This window comes from Quercus suber, unplaced genomic scaffold (genome assembly GCF_002906115.3).
Source record: "Quercus suber isolate HL8 unplaced genomic scaffold, Cork oak 2.0 scaffold_1092, whole genome shotgun sequence".
NCBI lineage: Eukaryota > Viridiplantae > Streptophyta > Magnoliopsida > Fagales > Fagaceae > Quercus > Quercus suber.
Genome location: NW_027070497.1, coordinates 24,434 through 44,442, shown reverse-complemented (window position 1 = coordinate 44,442; position 20,009 = coordinate 24,434). Strand labels below are relative to the sequence as shown.

At 34.3% G+C, this 20,009-nt stretch overlaps 3 protein-coding genes and 1 long non-coding RNA gene across 5 annotated transcripts; 1 reads left to right on the top strand and 3 right to left on the bottom strand.

The window, feature by feature from the left end:
- Positions 1-324: 324 nt before the first annotated feature.
- Positions 325-5,369, bottom strand: LOC112003475 (uncharacterized). 2 transcript variants are annotated; one of them, XM_024035687.2, is made up of 9 exons: positions 4,887-5,367; positions 4,531-4,675; positions 3,823-3,991; positions 3,326-3,584; positions 2,858-2,946; positions 2,462-2,644; positions 2,275-2,360; positions 1,991-2,075; positions 325-1,428 (listed from the first exon to the last, which is right to left on the bottom strand). In XM_024035687.2, the coding sequence occupies exons 1-9, from the start codon at positions 5,092-5,094 to the stop codon at positions 1,294-1,296; spliced, it is 1,359 nt and encodes a 452-aa protein (XP_023891455.1). In that variant the 5' UTR covers positions 5,095-5,367; the 3' UTR covers positions 325-1,293. The 2 variants fall into 2 exon arrangements, 1 of the variants encoding a protein (XP_023891455.1); XR_010627305.1 differs by having other exon boundaries at positions 1,317-1,428; positions 2,186-2,360; positions 4,887-5,369.
- Positions 5,370-7,462: 2,093 nt separating this feature from the next.
- Positions 7,463-11,827, bottom strand: LOC112003580 (acyl-CoA-binding domain-containing protein 5). The gene is made up of 5 exons (XM_065769246.1): positions 10,925-11,827; positions 10,004-10,109; positions 9,814-9,914; positions 8,817-8,887; positions 7,463-7,841 (listed from the first exon to the last, which is right to left on the bottom strand). Exons 1-4 carry the CDS (start codon positions 11,557-11,559, stop codon positions 8,821-8,823), a joined length of 909 nt encoding a protein of 302 aa, XP_065625318.1. The 5' UTR covers positions 11,560-11,827; the 3' UTR covers positions 7,463-7,841; positions 8,817-8,820.
- On the bottom strand, positions 8,988-9,758 carry LOC136065713 (uncharacterized). The gene is made up of 2 exons (XR_010627304.1): positions 9,179-9,758; positions 8,988-9,089 (listed from the first exon to the last, which is right to left on the bottom strand). It is a non-coding gene; the product is annotated as an uncharacterized LOC136065713 (long non-coding RNA).
- A 2,634-nt stretch (positions 11,828-14,461) lies between the features above and the next one.
- Positions 14,462-18,466, top strand: LOC112008468 (wall-associated receptor kinase 4-like). Its single transcript, XM_065769243.1, has 2 exons — positions 14,462-14,652; positions 17,302-18,466. Exons 1-2 carry the CDS (start codon positions 14,462-14,464, stop codon positions 18,464-18,466), a joined length of 1,356 nt encoding a protein of 451 aa, XP_065625315.1.
- The last annotated feature ends 1,543 nt before the right edge of the window (positions 18,467-20,009 follow it).

Genomic DNA, 20,009 nt, shown 5'->3' with positions numbered 1-20,009 from the left:
GAGAACCCAAACCCTACCTACCACGTCCACCGTCGCATAGCAACACTTGCAAAATTCATTCATAATAAAGTAATAATTAATTCTTTCAATATATATATACACACACACGATCAATACTACGAAAAAAAAGTATACAAGAGAGACTTTGAATTGTATAATTGGAACGGTAAAGAGGTACTATCATATCTACGATCTCAAAAACAGTTCACCTCATCATGGTTTCCTTGCAAATCTACTTCGAAGTTGGGATCCTTTAATTCAAGCTCTGTTAAACAAAGTTGTTGCCAGTAGACGTAGCAGTCTGACATTACACTACAAAAAGAATTTCCTACAAAATTATTCATAAGCAATCGCCTATTTCAATAAATGCCCCAAAATGATACAAACTCGTCTATTTGTTTTACTGATGTAGCAACTACATATGACATATTTTGTATTTACTAACAGTGAATAGTGAACTACACTACAAAATTCTGGTCCAGTAATTGAAGAGATTTCTGGCCGATTAGCTGTGGCAGTTTCCTCTTAATGCAAAAATATCATCCTTCTTGCAACTTCTACTCCATTTACTACGCAATGAGGGCAATATAAGTTCCCTCAGGACCATTATTGGAATTAACTTCAACTCATTCATACACAGTAACAGAAAAAAAAAAAAAAAAAAAAAAAAAAAAAAAAAAAAAAAAAAAAAAAAAAAAAAAAAAAAAAAAAAAAAAAAAAAAAATCACCAAAGCAAAGCCTCCACCTTCTGAGTCACTCAAGGTCCACTGCTGGAGAATTGGAATAAATGCATGATGCAAATCTTCATATTTCTTGAGGCAGTGATTGTATGATTTTTACCATTTAAGCAATCAGAACTGAATGGCAATGAGTCTCCCTCTAAGAACAACGAGTCTCCTTCCACAACAATACTGACCCAGTAATCACCATGTTATTCTTTTTGTATATTCCTGACTAACCAGCCGATGTACTGGCACTGCCTGGAAAAAAGAATCTTAGAATTAAATTTCAAAAACTTTCAGGGCTCAAAAGAGACTTCAAATTGGTGCCAGTAGACATGTAGCAATTTCCTTTTCAGACTCCTTTAGAGTTGAATGTTAGTTTTGTTTTTCATTTTTTTCTTCTCCTTTTTGTTTCCTTCTATATCAGTATACACCTCATTGAAGCATCAGCGGAATCTTGAAGCCAAAAAATCTATTTTCTTTTTTACTTCTTCCCATCAATCTGGGACTAATGAAGACATACAGAACTCATCAACTATGCAGACAAGCCTGAGCTTCACTGGGTATGAATTCATGATTTGTGCCAGTTTTGATATGGTTGCTTCCCTAATCGCTTCAATACATGCATGCTACCAGCTGATGAGAGCAGCCCCAGTGCAGCAAAAGCCATTACTGCTGCATTCCCAATGTTGCGATAGTAGCCTCCCTGCAAAAATACCAATTAGCAACTAAAGTATATGACAATATCTTGGAATGAAAACAGAAACCTCTATATGGTATTCTTTAAGAGGATAGCTTTGAGTATAATGTACACAATCGTTCAGTAAAATTAATTTATATTTCCTATCCCTTTAAGCATGCAATACTTCCACCTCTCTCCAGCCTAAAAAATAACATTAGAATAAGAGGAGCATTTTACATATGTCACACTTCTGACATTCTCAGGTGGAAAACAATTATAGATAAGTAAGCAATTGAGTTTGGATCTTCTATTTCTAGATATGCTATAAAGGCTCAGCCTAGTATAATTATATTGCCATCACTGTTGGGTAATGAGAAAAAGGTCACAAAGCTAAAAACTACCAGTTAACATAATTTCCCCTTCAAAATTGCTATCAGTCCACCAATGGTTTGCCACCAATCAACCAGCAGAATACAAGATCCTGAGATGTTTAATTCTGTTCCCAAAGTTAACAAGGCCTTAAGTAGAGAGATACAATTTAGGTTTTCAATTATTGAGAGCGAGAGAGTGAGAGAGGGGGACACACTTGGATCAGAAAAAGCAGAATTGCAGCATTTGCAGGGGCTAGAGAAAGGCTTATCATTCCTCCACGCAGCTCATTTGGCACATACCTGTAAACACAATTAATAGCAGAGAACTATCGAAACAGATCCATTTTTTTTTTTTTTTTTTTTTTTTTTCATAGGTAAAATAGTGGGGGAGGGAGAGGCGGAGTTCGAACCACAGATACGAGGCACCACAAAGAATGCATAACAAAATTTACAGCCGACTCTTCTAAAGTTATAAGATAGAACACTTAGTTTAGCATACATTGTCCTCAATTTGGCAAGTGAAGGTAAAATCAGGCCAACGCAAGCATGGAACAAGCAAAATAGTGTGACTAAAACTCCAATTTCCTGCAGATTAGAAATGAACAGTGTAAATGTCCCAACATCTTACACCAGAGCCACAACAGAAAAATATATTTCTCATAATCCCATAAATATAAGATGTGTACCTGATAATCATAAGCTACTATAGACAAAACAAGTCCCATTATAATAAAGGAATATACTAGGAAATCCTCAGTGCGAAGTGATGATGGTCCACTAATAAGCCATGGGAATACTGTGCTTCCTAGCATTCTCGCACCCAGCAAACAAGGATATATCAACCCTAGATGCAGTTCTCGTCCATCAGCCTAAATTTACACAAGTTTCAAAGAGTTTCACAACTTAGTAGATAATTCACTAGTCAGTATTCATGTCTAGTCACTGTGAGAGATTAGAAAGTATAGAATCATTGAATTGAAATAACCTAAAGAAGGTTAAAAAGAATAATAAAATAAAAGACCCATCCTGCAAAATAGTGTTTCGGATGTAATGATTTTGCATCAAAAATTTTTATACCATACCACTAATGTTGGGGCCCATAGAATCCAAAACACTGCAATGGAGAAGTGAAGACAAGCTTGTGCCCATGCCAAAAGCCAAATTCTTTTATCTGCCAATCATAAAGAGTTCGTCTAGTAAAAAAGGAGAGCAAAAGGAGGAAGACAATGATGACAAGTAAAAAACTGGATCAAGTCCAAAGCAAATAAAAATGGACCATGGCAAGTATCATTTGAAGGCAGCAAAGAATCTGTCAACAAGATGACAGCCGCATGAAACATTAAAAAAAATTTATAAAAGAATTTGAACAATTAGTTCAGTTATTTTTCTATCTTGAATGATTTCGTAGTGTCATGATAACTGTATCATTCCAGTCCCAATTGCTCTTAGTTAATAATTGATTTGACTGTCATTTTAAAGTTGCCCAGAAATAGTTTGCGTAAGTAAAAGAAAAGGCAAGATAGATTTTATTAAAAAGAGGGGACTCTTACCACCAAAAATATATGCATTGAAAGACATTCTATACTCCGTAAATGAAGTTGTTTGTATAGTTCCTGTCAATCCTCTAGTAAAACAAATAATGCATATCATTGCCAAGAAGATAGCTGCAGTGGAAGGAGATACTATGTTCTTTTCCAAATTATCACCAACCAGCCAATTTGCTAACACCTGGCTTCCGATGAAAGATGCAGACTCAAAAAAAGTCATTAACCAAAATGTATCACTCATTGAATCTTGCCTGTGCCCTTGCTGCAAAGAAAGAGACACAAAAACCATAATCACTAGCAATTCAGCTATTCAACATATGCCTATGATGTCACACAGGAATTCAGTCCCATAACATGAGTCCAAATGAAACAGGAACTAATCACTTAATCAGGTAAACATACTTAGGCTAGGACTGGGTCACTTCCATGAGGAAAAAAATTATGGCACCTACATCAAGTACTGAAAAATAAAAAGTGAAGAATGATCTCTCTTAACAAACCTTTTCATGTTGAACGACCATCCACGTCTCAAAACTGAATGAAAATATTGAAGAGGTGAGAGACAAGCAGGTGCTTGCCACCAGAACACTTGGATGAGAAGTAACCCTCTTCCATATGCCGACAAAGAGGTGAAGGATGCAAAAAATCAGACAAAATTTTGCTTGACCTCTACACACAGGAATATAAACAATTTCGTAAGAGTTTACAACATATTCCATTCCACAAACTTGAAAAATTAATGCTCCAAAGATGTCACAGCATTGAAAAAGAAGACTCAGTTCTATCACGTTCACACGTTATGTTTAAAAGCCTTACATAAAAAACATGAAAGTTAAACACCAGAAGTCCAATATCTAGGTCTGAATTCTGCACCGATATACAAAAACCTGGCAATGATTCTGTATCAACTAAGATTACTGAAAATGAGAGCCTTTATCACCTGCAAACTCTTTCTTCTTCTATTTTTTTAGGTAAGTTCTCGACTTCAAATTTGTTCAAAAATTATTTCCTAAGTACCTATTTTTCCCCAGCTAACTCTAAATTTTCAAACTATTCATCTGTTCAAGAATTCAGAATACATTAATTTATAACTATTCAATTTTATTTCATAACGAACATAAATTTAATTTTTCCTTTTTCTTCTTCAATTTAAATTATGAATAATCCATACAAATAGCAATTAAATAAATGGCAAAAGGAGCACTTACATTAAATCGGAAAGCACGCCTAAGAAAGTGCCAACGAAAAGAGCAGCTGCAGAACCAACACAGAGATACAAAACCATTTGCTCTCTGCTAACACCATAATAAGCTAGCTCGAACTCTCCAAACACTGACCACAGTCCTTCCATTGCTGTGAGATTTGCAAAAGGACAACAAAAAATCAGATAACCGATCCGAAATCTAATCGGACAATAATTCACCAAATAGAAATCAGTCAGTTTGTTTGCCGAGAAAATCAGAATTGAAATAGGATTCCACATTGTAAAAGAAGAGTATGATTGAAGTGTTAATTAGGATTTTGATATATATATATATATATATAGAGCATAAAAGAGACTGACCTGAAGCGAGGGAATAGAGGAAGAGAAATTTCCGCTGGAAACGAAGGAAGGAAGAGGGGATTCCATGGTCGAAGAGAGTCGAGGTTTTGTTGGAGCTGTTGTTGGAGGCATAAGGGAAGAGGAATATGGAGAAGAGGCAGGAGATGAAGATGAATATGAAGAGCGCGGGATTTGGTTCCCAAATGGAGCTATCGATTACCACCCCCATTATGTGTTGCTGGAAATGAGGTTTTAAGTGTGATTTGTAATTGGTTCGGATCTCAGAGAAAACCTAGATCGTGAGCCATTGATAAATTGAATGAGAGCAAGCGAGAGAAAGAGAGAGAGGGACAGGTTTGGTCGGGTTCAGATCTGAATAGTGGACCGGAAAAGAGAGTGACTCGTTTGAAGCTGATGACGAGGGAGCGAATTTTGGCTCTCCAACTGCAAATGAAAACGCGCCGTTTTTAGCAACTTCCAGACTTCCAGTTGGCCGCAACGCACCGTTTCCTTTTATTTCTTTGATTGATTGATTTATTTTAAAGGGTCTATTCTTTCTTTTTCTTTTTCTTTTCTTTTTCTTTTTTTAATGAATGAAAAATTTTATTCCAGAAGAAAAGAACTACAAAAGAAGAAAAGAACTACAAAACAACAAGGCACCCAGCTTCCCTCCTGATAACATCAACAAAACAGGAGGGGCTATTCACTTATTAGTTATAAGTTATAACTAATAATTGAAAAAAAAAAATAGAATAGTGAACAGATGCTCTAAAGATATTGTTTTAAAAAATATTTTCAAAAACTTTTTTATAGAAAAATACAAAAAATAACTAATTTTTTTCTACTTCTCATAAAGTGGTATCAAAATTTTTCTAAAATTATTTATCAGTAAATGCTCTAAAAGCACCCGTTAACTAAACCCATAAAAAAAATTAAAAAATAAAAAAGAAGAAGAAGATTGGGGGATAAGATAAACTTTTCAAAAGAGATGTGGACCTTTAAAAATAGTTAAGGAACAATTAAGAACCTATGTACATAGTTGCACCACATAAAGAAAAGATATATATATCTATAGTAAAAAAGTCATAGTATTTTTTTTTTTTTTTAAAGTCATAATATTATGTGTTCACCTATTTAATGGAAATTTGTAAATAGTCATTTATTAGAGGAAACACATATTGTCCTATTGGTATAAAAATTGTAAGTATTATATGGTGGTCTTCCCAACAGCCTTAAGCCCGTTAGATCAAAACCTCCAATTAATTTGTATTCTGCTTTGGGCTTGGCCCACAATGGAAGGTCCCAAAAAAGGTTGGGCTAGCAGGTGATGGTTTGAAGCAGTGGTGTGGTGTTTATTCATTTGAAAAGCAGTTGTCCAAGGTGAGTACTGAGTAGCCGAGGTCCCCTTTTTAGGTGTCCGAATTGGATCACTTAATCCTAGTATCAAATTATAATTCCTCACCTTTCATTCATGTTTCTCTCCTTATTTTCTTCTAACCCCATCTTTGATTTTCCTTTCCCCTTTAATACCAATCTCTTAGTGGACTCATCATGATAAGAGAATATTCTACACGTATGTGGATGGGGCCTAAATGAGTTTCTGAGTCTATGTCACTATTTCTACGTATCCCATCATGCACTAGAAGTGGGCCCTATTATCCTGCTGCTGAAATGATTTTCTAGTAACTTGTACCTAATGCCGAATCCTATGTTCGGAAAGTGGATTCCCCCTAAGGCACTGTTTTATGTCCTCGGCTGTGATGGACGTTTCTTGGAATGCAACTGCCAAGGAGGGTCCCTTGCTTAAAACAGCTCAGCATTCATCTAGTTGGTGCGGGCCTATCTTGGGCCGAACTAACTCTGGATGAGCCTAGATTGGTCTCGGAATAGGCCAGCCTTTTGCCCACTTACATATTCGTTTATGATTTATTTTGTGATTTGCACCTATTGCATCCTCTTTTTCTGTATAAGAGATGCAAGCCATCTGTATATTACAAATAATCGAAGAAGTTCTCTTTCATATTTCCATAATCTTCCATACTCTCTTTCTTTATGGCCCATGGGCAAGGGCATTGAACCTGGGCTTGGGATGACAAATCGAGTATTAATATTGATAATGATGGGTTGTGTTGTTAGCTAACGTGAGTTTGCTATCCTGAGTCTCGACAATTCGTTAACATAGTTTTCGAGTTTGGCCCCCCAAAAAGGAGAAATTTTTAGTATGATGGGAGAGTTGTACCAAAAATTGGCCTAAGTAGGTCATCCTAATTTCAAACTTTAGTAGTTCTTTTTTTTCTTTTTCCTTCAAAACAAAGCATAACAATTACAAGTTTCACACGTATTTATGAAAAGATATCACATTGGAAGTAATGATTACAACTCATCTAATCAGGCTATTTTGATGCATCATTCACCAACACAGGTGCATGCTTACGCATGCGGTTGGTAAAAAGGAGCATCAACTTAAGTTAAGCTTTAGTGCTTAATTTTGGCAGCATCTAAATAAATGTTGGTTGAATGTAAATTTGAGGATCTGCAGTGTTCCTTATGCTGTAGAATACGTGAAGAAGATTAGAAAGTCTCAAGCACTTAAAAAATTAAACAATGCAATGGAAATCTTATTGGCTCAGCTACCTGTACAAAATGAGTTTCCTAATTTCATGGAGGATTGAAAGATTCTAAATTTCCCTTTTCCTCATAATCAAGGAAACAGATCTACTAAAAGAATTCCTAGGCCTAAAATCATATATACTTTTACTGTTAACTCATTGAAACAGGCTGAAGCAGGAACTGAAAATACGTTATGCCATAAATACAAGTTCAGTTTTTTTATTGCCACAGAACATTGCAATATCTACTAGGTTAAAACCAGCCTAATGATTCCAATCCTCAAAGCGAACTCCTCATCCTTGCTGTGAGAATGTAGGAGTTGCCACTCTGCTGATGAAGAGCAACTGGCAAGTGCATGTCCTTGACCTGAAGAAGAAAACAAGCCTAGTTAGTGAAATGCAATACATTTTATGTTGGAGCACTTAACTTGAAAACTATCCCTTAAATTGAATCATATCAACTACATAGCCAAACAAATGCTGACCATAAAGTAAAGGATTACCTAAGAAGAAAAATGCCAGATGTGTCATTACCTTAATCTTTGAATCTGACACATTGTAGTTGTGCTTTGGTAGATACTAGATTTTACTATCCCACTAGTGGTTTCTTGATTCAATATATGTATACAGTCTCAAAATAATTTTGGCAATGACATAATCATAATCTAATGCAAAAATATACATACACATATTGACATACATATATGTCTTTGTAAATTTTAAGTGTGTGTCCCCCTTGCCAAAGTTAAATTTTTTTTTTTTCGGGGGAAACTTGCCAAAGCTAAATTCATAGGTGAAAGCTGCAATACACTTAAACAGTGCATACAGAAAAGGAAAAATAACCAATTGATCCAATGGAATATTGAACGGCAGATATTTATGATAGACATGTATCTTCTTTTATACAAGTTCTATATTGTTAACCAGATCCCTGAAAAGCTCATAAGTGTTGCAATTTTAATTGAAATGCTATAGTTGCAAACTATTACTTATATTTACAGGAAAATGGATTATAATCCACATATATATATATATATATATTTCTCAATCCATTTTATTCCACATTTTCAAAAGATGTTACAGCCAATCTCAGCCTTACAGACATCTCCAAGTATTTTTCATATGGAAAATGTTAATTTGCATGGACTATAAAGTTTTCCTTTTCTGATGCACATCATTGAAAATTGTAATACTCAATTTGCCTATGATTTGCAAGACATAATAATAGAAACATTCCGTTTATGTTTGCCAAGTTTCTCCATTACACCATACACTGTCTGGCATGCAAGTCTATAAAAAAATTAAAGCAAGGAATATCCTAACCAAATAAGCATGTGCATACCAAATTAAGTAGTTTGGACCCCAAATGCATTTACATCCAATCCCTCAAAACAAGGCTTTATCTCCATTTTCCTGCCAATAAAGAAAACGGTGAGAATAAAGTCAGTTCTTGCAGGAGAAGTGATAACTGCTGAGACAAAAACACCATCCAATGATCCACTAATATCAAGTACCTTTCATCTACAGCACCTGGTTTGATTGGTAGCAAACTCTTTAAATCAGAAGCTAGCTTCTTAAATACTTCAACCTCTGCTAAAACATGTTCATGATCTCCCTGTACCAATAAATACATGCCAGGATTATGAACCCCATTCCCCATCAAAGAAAATCACTAATAGGACAAATCCAAAAGCAAAGCCTTACAACAAAATCATCTTGCATCCACCCAGGAATGCTTCTTGAGAGAAGGGAGATGTACAGCTCCATTGCCATTTCTGGACTCATGTTCCCAAGCTGTTGCCAAGCATTCCTGCATAATGTAATTAGTAACCTTCATCAATTAAATCACCCATTGAAGTATAGCCAAAAACCTATTAGGATGACTACTAATCAAGCTATACACTAGAAGGAAAGGTCTTAATTTGTTTACACATTAAGTCCATCTGTGTTGACACTTATAGCTAAACTAGATTTCTGATCGATTTCAACATTGGCTGTAATAAATATACCAAACACAGGTATCATTTCAACATTTCAGTCCATCAGCCACAACCGACCACATTCTTTGTTGTTGTTTTTTACTCAATTTTTGATTATCAATATGCTTTTTTCCAAGACTCTTTATCTGCTATGCTTTTATGCCTAATGTTTAAGAGTAATTCTAGTCCACGTAAAAAGCCACAATTTTTGCTACAACTTTCCTACATTGGAAATCTGTTACTTTCATATGGACCCACCACTCATAGTCTGCCATGTGGACAATTACGGCAAACATTGTGGATTGAATTTTTTTTTTTTTTTTCAAAAACACCATCCAATGATCCACTAATATCAAGTACCTTTCATCTACAGCACCTGGTTTGATTGGTAGCAAACTCTTTAAATCAGAAGCTAGCTTCTTAAATACTTCAACCTCTGCTAAAACATGTTCATGATCTCCCTGTACCAATAAATACATGCCAGGATTATGAACCCCATTCCCCATCAAAGAAAATCACTAATAGGACAAATCCAAAAGCAAAGCCTTACAACAAAATCATCTTGCATCCACCCAGGAATGCTTCTTGAGAGAAGGGAGATGTACAGCTCCATTGCCATTTCTGGACTCATGTTCCCAAGCTGTTGCCAAGCATTCCTGCATAATGTAATTAGTAACCTTCATCAATTAAATCACCCATTGAAGTATAGCCAAAAACCTATTAGGATGACTACTAATCAAGCTATACACTAGAAGGAAAGGTCTTAATTTGTTTACACATTAAGTCCATCTGTGTTGACACTTATAGCTAAACTAGATTTCTGATCGATTTCAACATTGGCTGTAATAAATATACCAAACACAGGTATCATTTCAACATTTCAGTCCATCAGCCACAACCGACCACATTCTTTGTTGTTGTTTTTTACTCAATTTTTGATTATCAATATGCTTTTTTCCAAGACTCTTTATCTGCTATGCTTTTATGCCTAATGTTTAAGAGTAATTCTAGTCCACGTAAAAAGCCACAATTTTTGCTACAACTTTCCTACATTGGAAATCTGTTACTTTCATATGGACCCACCACTCATAGTCTGCCATGTGGACAATTACGGCAAACATTGTGGATTGAATTTTTTTTTTTTTTTTGGTGGTCTTAAAATGTTTGTATGTTCGCTCACCACAACACTATCTTTTGCATATGTAATCATGATTATAAATTGTACTATGAGCTTGGTAAATTAGATTTTTCTCAACCAACCCAATGCAGGTTACACACACCTCCATGCATTCGATTTGAAACAATTTTATCAATTTACACCAAAGATCTTGCTTCACCTATTAATTAAAGGCATCTCAAAAGTGGCAATCACATATAAGAAAACCAATACTACAAGACAAATTAGCAACCACAATATATAAACAACCTAGCACTTGCTCTAAAAAAAAAAAATTATTGACTAGCTATTTACCACTTTGCGCGAGCAGAGAGCTTCAATGCCATTGGTTGGGGTTCATGGCAAGGCCCTTGTGTAGCAATCTTGTGAAGCCCATATAACTGCATCTTCAAATTGCTTCCAAGACTCGAAACTCGATCAGCATTATCAACAGAACCGACAAACGCCACCGCGGCACCGAAGACCTTTTCCAATTCAGTCCTCTCGATCCCTTCCCATTCCCAATCATCCTCTAAATCAATTAACTTATCACCTCCATTCTTGTCAAACTCAATCTCACGAAGCTTTTCCTTTCCGGGACTTTTATCAAATACCTTGTCTCCTACGTCAGGTTTCTCTCCCACTTCAACGATCTTAACTACCTCCCTACTGCTGTCGTCCTCCTTCGGTGACTCACAGTCACATCCTTCAGATTCTTGAATTCCCAACTTTTCCTGAACCAACACTTCGGTTTCGCTTATGCTTTTATTGTCATCAATTTTCTCAACAAGCCCAACTCGAATTTTGGGTTCAACTTCGAGTTTAGGCACCGATTTTACGGTAACGTCATGAAGCTTGCGAAGGTCATTATTAACCCAGGTTATAATAACAGAAACGACAATGATCGTGAGGGTCAAGAGAGTAAAAAAAATTTCCATGTTTATTATCATTGTGTGTGCGCGTGAGAGAGAGAGAGAGAGAGAGAGAGAGAGAGAGGGGTGAAGAGGAGGAGAGAATGATACAGATAAAGATTAAATAGACGGAAAAAGAGAGAGGATTTTTTATTTTTGTGCAGAACAGAGCAAAGTATATTCTGCTTATTGGCATCTGCAACTACCATGTAGGTGTCGGTCCCAAGTGGATGGCATGCGTCTCTCAACTCAAAGAGACCCAATTTGAAAAGGACTGTTTCACTAATTTATGTGTGACAGATAGAGATAGAGAGAGACAGGAGGCGGTGGTTATGGACCAATATGGGTGTTCTAGTAGAAGACTTATGGAGTAGTTAGTAAATTGATAATATCCCATTAAAAGAGGACCTCTTATTAAGCTTAACTGATTTTTTCTATAAAAAACACTTGACTGATAATTATTCCTTTTTCCCTTGAAGTTCTAATTGGATTTGAACACCACCAAATAAATAAATAAAAAAATTCAATAACTGATGATAATAAAGGTTAATCATTATCAACCTGTAACTATAATTCAAACGATTTTTTTTTCCTCAAGAAGTTAACCCATAATAATTATAAGTTCACTCCACGGGGTGTGAAAAAAAAAAAATCTTACCTTATATGTTTGAAATTTTTAAGGGCTTCTTTATATAAAAAAAAATATATATATATATATATGCTTTAAGTAATGATGATTTTTCTGCTTAAGTTGAAGAGAATCAAAATTTTTACTTCTTTGAACAAACTCTTTCTCCAAGATATAATTATTGATTTTCAATCTGAATAAAATTCGTGGTATTTTCAGTAAAACTAAAAAAAAAAAACTATGAGTTCAAATCTTATTCTACCTTATTAACTGTAGGGGGTAAAATCTCAGGCCCAACCCATTTATGATGGGCTAAGATTGGAACCCAATACAATTAATTTGTGGAGATAGATATACAAATCAACACTTGGATTCCTCGGAAGAGTGATTAAAGAAGTAAGGTTGGCCACAAGAATGGCTTAACAATGACAGAAATTTAACAAGGAAGAGTGAAATTCTTATTTATCTCTCCTCTGACCGAGAATCTATTGTACTTGAAGAGAATTACAGTTTATAGTCCGGTCTCTCTCTCTCTCTCTCATTTTTTGATCCCGTTCATGTAGGATCTTCCTTTCTTTTATAGCCACTTCAATCACATCCTTCCACTACCCATCATTGTTTTGCTAGTGGTGGTAGAGTAGGATACAAGCTGCAAGTGCACTGTTCAGGGGTCATTTTGCCATAAATGCGGCTAGTTGGGTTGTTGTAGTGCATTCAATGCAGAGGTGATGGTTGCTTTATAGAAAAGTTTCTTCCTATCTTTATTTGTATCTGTTATCATTGCCTTCTTCGGCTGCCCAATTCTCAATTGGGGTGGCTTCAACCTTGTTTGCCACGTGGCTGCTCTAATGATACTTCCTCAAGTATTGGATGCCCCTAAGGGATATTTGCTCATCGGATGTTTTGGCCATCTCAGCTGGATTAGAATTGATTTGAAGGTAGGTTGCTCCCAATTGCACCTCGAGTCCAGTTTAACAAGAGTGCCACTCATAAACCTTCCCTCCCACACTAACCTTTTCTTAATTTTTTTTTCTTTTATTTAAAAAAAAAATCTTATTCTATCTTAAAAAAAAAATGTAGACCCAATAATTGGCTCGTGCTAAGCACGATTAAATATTAAAGTAACAAAATTCCAAACCGATAGAAAACTTAGGTTGATGATAATAAAGAAAGATAACACAGAGTATTAGGAGATGATTTGATGTGCAAGCAAAATGGTGTCAATTCAAAGATGTCTATTTAATTTTTTAATAGGACGATACAAACAAAAGCCCAACAGTAGCAACTAGCAAGACAAAAATACTCACGGGAGTGGGATGTGTAAGGGTGAAAGGATGTCCATGTCAAAGGAAGGGCTTTTTATGGTCTATAATAATAAGCGGCGGTACTGTGCCGTGTGGTTCATGTTTTTCTTGTGGTTTTAATTGTCTTTATCACTCTTTAACTTAAGGCCATGTCCACGTTTGGAAGTGAAAAAAAAAACAAAAGTTACAAGGAATTATATTAGATTAGATGTCTTATTATATTTTGTTTAGAGTCATAGAGTGCATCACTGGACCGATAATCTCTATAGGATTCGTAGTGATTACTTAATTAATATGATGTGCTTGCTCTAAAGTCTAAAGTCTAAACTAAAAGCAATGACTAAAAATATACAATGAAATTGGATGAGCAACCAAGCATAAGAAAATTGCAGGTATGTGGTCCATTCGTAACCTAATGATAAAAGCTTCATACATTTAGCTATGATCTGTAGTTGCTTGCAATTGGGGTACATTCATGGAGCAAACACTGGGCATAGTGAATTTAATATAAGATTGATGTCTCCTGGATCCAACGATTTTTATTATTATTTTGGGCTAAATTCTTAGATGCAACAATTAAGAAACTAGTAATTTAGCAAATGATAAAACAATTAACAAACTAGTATTACTGAATTTTANATTTTTTTTAACACAAAAATACAACAAAAATTATAGAACGTAGGAGTCACGTTCTAATTCTAGCCCAACCGAGATTTCTTTGCCAAAGCATCGGCAACCTTATTACAATTTCGTTTCACATGGCAGTAGTGATCTAGGCAATCAATTTGTAAAGATTAATTTGTCAAATATACAAGAACCGAAACTCAAACAAAACAATACTATCATAAACCCACAAAGTTTAGAGAAATAACATAAACCCATATCAGCATTAATCATATGTAAAGAGAGAACCCGAAGATTGTGGGTGGCGCCACCGATTTAGAATGGAAGAGAAGAAGCGTCGCCGAGTCGTCCGGGAAGAGATGAAGCGCCGCTGAGTTGGGCGCCGATGAGTGGATTGGATGAGAAGAAGCGCCTCCGATTTGAGGTTGTGGGTGCGCCGGGCTCTGACTGTTTGTGGGTGCGCCAGGCTCTGACTGTTTGTGGGTTGCGCCGCAGATGTGGTGATGCAGACAGAGGAATCAACGATTTGAGGGTCAGAGCAATAAGCAAAGGAAGAAGAGAGGTAGAGAAGCAAACGTGAGACAGGAATGAATGTTTTAGTTTTTTGTTTATATATAAAACCTGTTTAACCGGTAACCAAAAACCTTTAAAATTGCATCAATGGACAAGATCAAAACCATAAAAAATTAATGGCTTGGATATAGGTGGGTACCGTACCCCCCCTTTTTTTGGGGGGGTACGGTAGAATGACCCCTATTTTTAATATATTTTGGATTTTGATGCAAAGGGTCTGTATTCTCTAAGGCTCCGCTTGGGAGGGGAGAATGGAATTGAATAGAAATGAATAAAAAGAATAATTTTAGAATATTCTTCTCTTCTCTTGTTTGGGAGTTTTAATAGATCTATTCCCTTGTTTGGGAGTTTAAGTGGGAGGGAATGGAATGGGTAGGAGAGAACACCCATTCCTTTCTATTCTCTTAAGACCTCAAATTTTCATTCCCCCCAAAATTGAGAGGAATGGAAGGGAATAGAATTAGATTTAATAATTTTTTTACTAAAACTCCTAAAATACCCCTATATATTCAACCCTTTATTTTAAAACAGGGGTTTAATAGTAATATTGTCATAAAATGATTCCATTCTGTTCCCTCCATGTTGCTCCCAAACAGGATTACTTACATTCCATTCATTTTCATTCCTTTCCATTCCTTTATTTTAAAACATCCAAACAAGGTTACTTAATTTCATTCCATTCCATTCTTTTCCATTCCTTTCTCTTACTTAAATACATTTCATTCCATTCCATTCCTTTCTATTCCCTTATGATTATCTCATTCCATTCCATTCCATTCCCTTATGAACTCCCAAGCGGAGCCTAAAGGGTCTGCCAATACTTCTGCTGCCTTTTAACCCAAAAAAAAAAAAAAAAAAAAAATCTTCTATTTTTAATTAATTGCATTCAAGAAGTATTATATTTATTTTTAAAGTTTTATATTTCGAGCATACCTTTTTTTTTTTCTTTTTTTCCTTTTAATGAGAGTTTTAATTTTAATTTTTAGTGTCGACTTTTTATGATTGTTATTTATTATCAGATTAAAATATTAATTTAGACTAAGGTACTATTTTAGTTTAGCGTAGACAATAATTAAACCACAAATTCTTTATTTAAGAACAAAAGAACTTAATAATTGAGCTAACTCAAATCTCAGACGGTGGAAGTTGACTGGTTCATGCTCCTTGTGCGCGTGTCCAACAAGTGGTTTTGCTTCTTACCTTAGTGAATTGAAGTCGTTGCCAATTTTGCCATCTCACGCAATTGTAGTCCATATGTTTGAATTGATTGAGTTGAAATATAAATATATAATGGAGGGACCGGAACTAAGATCGATGAGTGAGAAATGAGAACCAAATCCAGATGAAATTAATGCAAAGCCATGGAGGCCGGGTGTCCAAGACATCCAATAAGATTGTAAAACTGCATAACCATAATAATAAATAAAAAGTTTTTAAGTGTTAGACGCTATTAAAATCTGATATGCATTAACGATATTCCCAATTAACCACGTTAGCTTTTTTTATGCACTAGTTAATGGTAAAGATTATTTTGATACAAAGAAAAAGGTTATGAAGTAAATTAATACATTTGAGACGTTATGAAGCATTTTGATACATAGGACAAACATTATAAAAAATTCAACTCTTATTAAATTTCTTTAGACTTTTGATTTTTTAATTTAAATTGGACTATTATTTTTACTTTAAAAAAATATTTAAAATAGATTTTCACTTAAAGTAAATTGTGTTAAAAATTTAAGGTACCTATAATAAGTTATATGAAGAAATTATGTCCTGCAACTTTACTACTTACGTTGAATCATACAGTGCAAACACAACGTGTAGGATCCAACTTTTATTATTAAAAATAATTATGGTTATTTATTTTTTGATACAAGATAAAAATTATACTCTATCCTAATCTAAGTGTATATGTATGTGAAGCTCCCTCTTGGAGATTTGAACTTGAGCCCTTACCTCCCACTTATACTTGTGGAGTGACCATCGCACTAAAGGTATGCAAGGGTAATTATGGTTTTTTTTTTTTTGAGAAAAATTGTGGTTATTTATTAAAATAATATAAAACAAATAATGAACTTTAAGCAAAGTTTTTTTTTTTTTTTNTTAAATTGATTAAATTTTTAGCCTAGCTAGTTTGTTACTTTTTTTATTTACTTTTGGTTATCAGCAAATAAAAAAGATTAAATTGAAATACTGTAATATGATATATTTAATTGAAGTCTTGCCAATCTGGAAATATCTGCATGCAATGAGAGAATGGGAATAGAGAGTGAAATAGTCCTCTCTCTCTCTCTCTCTCTCTCTCTCTCTCTCTGAAGAAAGCTAATACTCTCAAAATCTTTCGTTTTTTTTTTTGGAATGGTAATACTCTCAAAATTGATCTCTTATATTGTCAAATTTTATTATATTTTATCTTTATTTTTACATTGTGAGAAAGAAAGTTTTCTTCATTGTTTCTAGCCTCTCTTGTTCTCTTCTTTAGCATTTTAACTTTCAAATATAATATAGATTTAAATTGACTTGATTCCCAAATTTTTGAAAAGAAAAAGAAACTATACAACGTCTCTTTGTGTATATATATGGAGTATTACATTTGTTTCTTTCAAATATAGGTATTGGCATATGCATTATAGCTATGCTTGTCTGTAGCTCTTCGCTGTACTTGATAGTAAATCAAAGAAAGCTAATGAAGATTAAACAAAGGTTCTTTCAGCAGAATGGTGGTTTAATATTACAACAACAACTCTCTAGACAAGATAATTCAACTAACGTGGTAAAAATCTTTACAACAGAAGAGTTGGAGAAGGCTACCAACAATTATGATGAAAATCTAATCATTGGTCGAGGAGGGTTTGGTACTGTTTATAAAGGATTTTTACCGGATGATAGAATTGTGGCCATTAAGAAGTCAAAAATAGTAGATGAAAGCCAAATTGAGCAGTTCATCAATGAGTTAGTTGTACTTTCTCAAATTAACCACACGAATGTGGTTAAACTATTGGGTTGTTGTTTAGAGATACAAGTTCCTTTGCTAGTTTATGAATTTGTACCTAATGGTACTCTCTTTGAGTACATACACCATGAAAGCAAGGTGTCCATTGTACCATGGGAAACTCGTCTTAGGATAGCTACAGAATTTGCAGAAACACTTTTGTATTTGCACTCTTCAGCTTCTCCACCTATAATCCATAGAGATGTCAAGTCTTCAAACATATTACTAGATGGTAAACACATAGCAAAGGTATCAGATTTTGGAGCGTCAAGATTAGTTCCACTTGACCAAACACAAGCCATAGCTACAATGGTGCAAGGAACTTTTGGATATTTAGATCCTGAATACTTGCACACAAGCCAATTGACAGAGAAAAGTGATGTTTATAGTTTTGGAGTGGTCCTTGTGGAGTTATTAACAGGGAAAAAGGCAATTTCATTTGATAGGCCTGAGGAGGAAAGAAGCCTTGCTTTGTATTTTCTTTCTTCTTTGAAAGAAAATAGATTGTTTGAAGTTCTTGAGAAGAATATAGCGAATGAAGAAAATGCAGAGCAAATGAAAGAAGTTTCAAATCTTGCAACGAGGTGCTTAAGATTGAAAGGGGAGGATAGACCTAATATGAAGGAAGTAGCAATGGAACTTCAAGGTTTAAGAAAGATGGAAAAGCATTCGTGGGTTAATGTAGGTTCCAACTTGGAAGAGACTGAATACTTACTTGGTGGGCCATCTGATTCTTGTGAATATGATGTTAGTAGTAAAATAACCATTGGTTATGATAATGTGAAACATCACGAAATGTTGGCCTTCGATGATGGGAGATGATCAAAGCTTGGTAACATAAGTTTACCAAATGTCATATATATGCTAGTTTGTGTAATTTCTTGTCTTTCAATTTATTTCCTTTCCTTGTTATTTTTAGGAGTTTTCTCCTAAAATGCAAGTGTAGGGATAAATAATGAACTTGAAACTTCAAATTTGTAATTTTATTATAGTGCCTTTTTAATCTTATCTTACTTTATTTGTAAACACTTCACATAAATCTCTTACCAATTTCTTTACATTTGTGTTTTCATATTAACATAAGTTTACATAATTTATACTTAAAACAAAACTTTAACATGATATATATTATCTTCCCTTTTACAAGAAATTTCAAAATAAATTTTTTAATTTATAAAATAACACACACACACACACATAAACATACATACATACATACATACATATATATATATATAGAGAGAGAGGGAGAGAGAGAGAGAGAGAGAGAGAGAGAGAGAGAGAGAGAGAGAGAGAGAGAGAGAGAGTTCAATTAGAATCAAAATTGGATTTTACTTTTGTTAGCTTTCCATATAAATTAAATTATTTATATTTTTGTTGTTATTTTTTCTCTAAACTAATGAGCATATTTTTTATACTATTTTTATTAATATATTTTGTATATGAAGATATTGAACGTAACAAACTATAATTGAGCTAAACGATTACATGCACTTATTCACATTCAATTTAGAAGATACTATTTGACCAATTTATTATTTCGTGTTGTATTTAGTAGAATTTCACTAACAATAATTGTGAATTGATATTGTATATGTAGTATCCAATAGTAATTTTCAAAATTATACATGTAATAGCAATATAATGAGAAACTTGGCGTAACCAATATCATGAAAATTGCAAGTAAAAACTATTTTAGTACCTCCAAGTGTCCTAGTTGAAATCTGTCCTATATGTTTAATAGCTCAAAATAACATCAATAATACCACTAAAATGCATTACAGACTAGTATTTTTAATAAAGGGTAACATATAACCATGACGTAAAGAGATCATAACAACTTAACATAGAGAGAAATTAACCATTAGACACAACCATAATAATTAATTTTCTTTTAATAAATGTGAGAGTAATTGGAGAGATTCAATATTTAATTCCTTTTCTTCTTCTTCTTTTTTTGCCAGATACGTGTATTTAGACATTTTTGAGTAATTAATTATTTTCTCGGATGTATGTAGGCCCCATTCCATATACACTAGATTATTACAAAAAGGAATCTCATGAATGTAGCCCCAAGATACTAACAAAATATTTCGAATCCAAGAACTTATGAATATTATGAGGCGTTAGGAACTTCTTGACCAACTCATTGAGATTGATACTTAATTCTCTTTACAAAGAAAAACCTTTAATACCATTAAACTACAAAGTATAAACCTCCTGACATTGGAGGACACAATGGGAAAGAAAGCCGGACTCTGATATTGCACTGCCTTGCCGAAAGCAAACTAGCGACTAAATCTGCCAACATCAACCACCTCACTATCAATAGAATAGAATCACCAATTTTTAATTCACGGAGTAT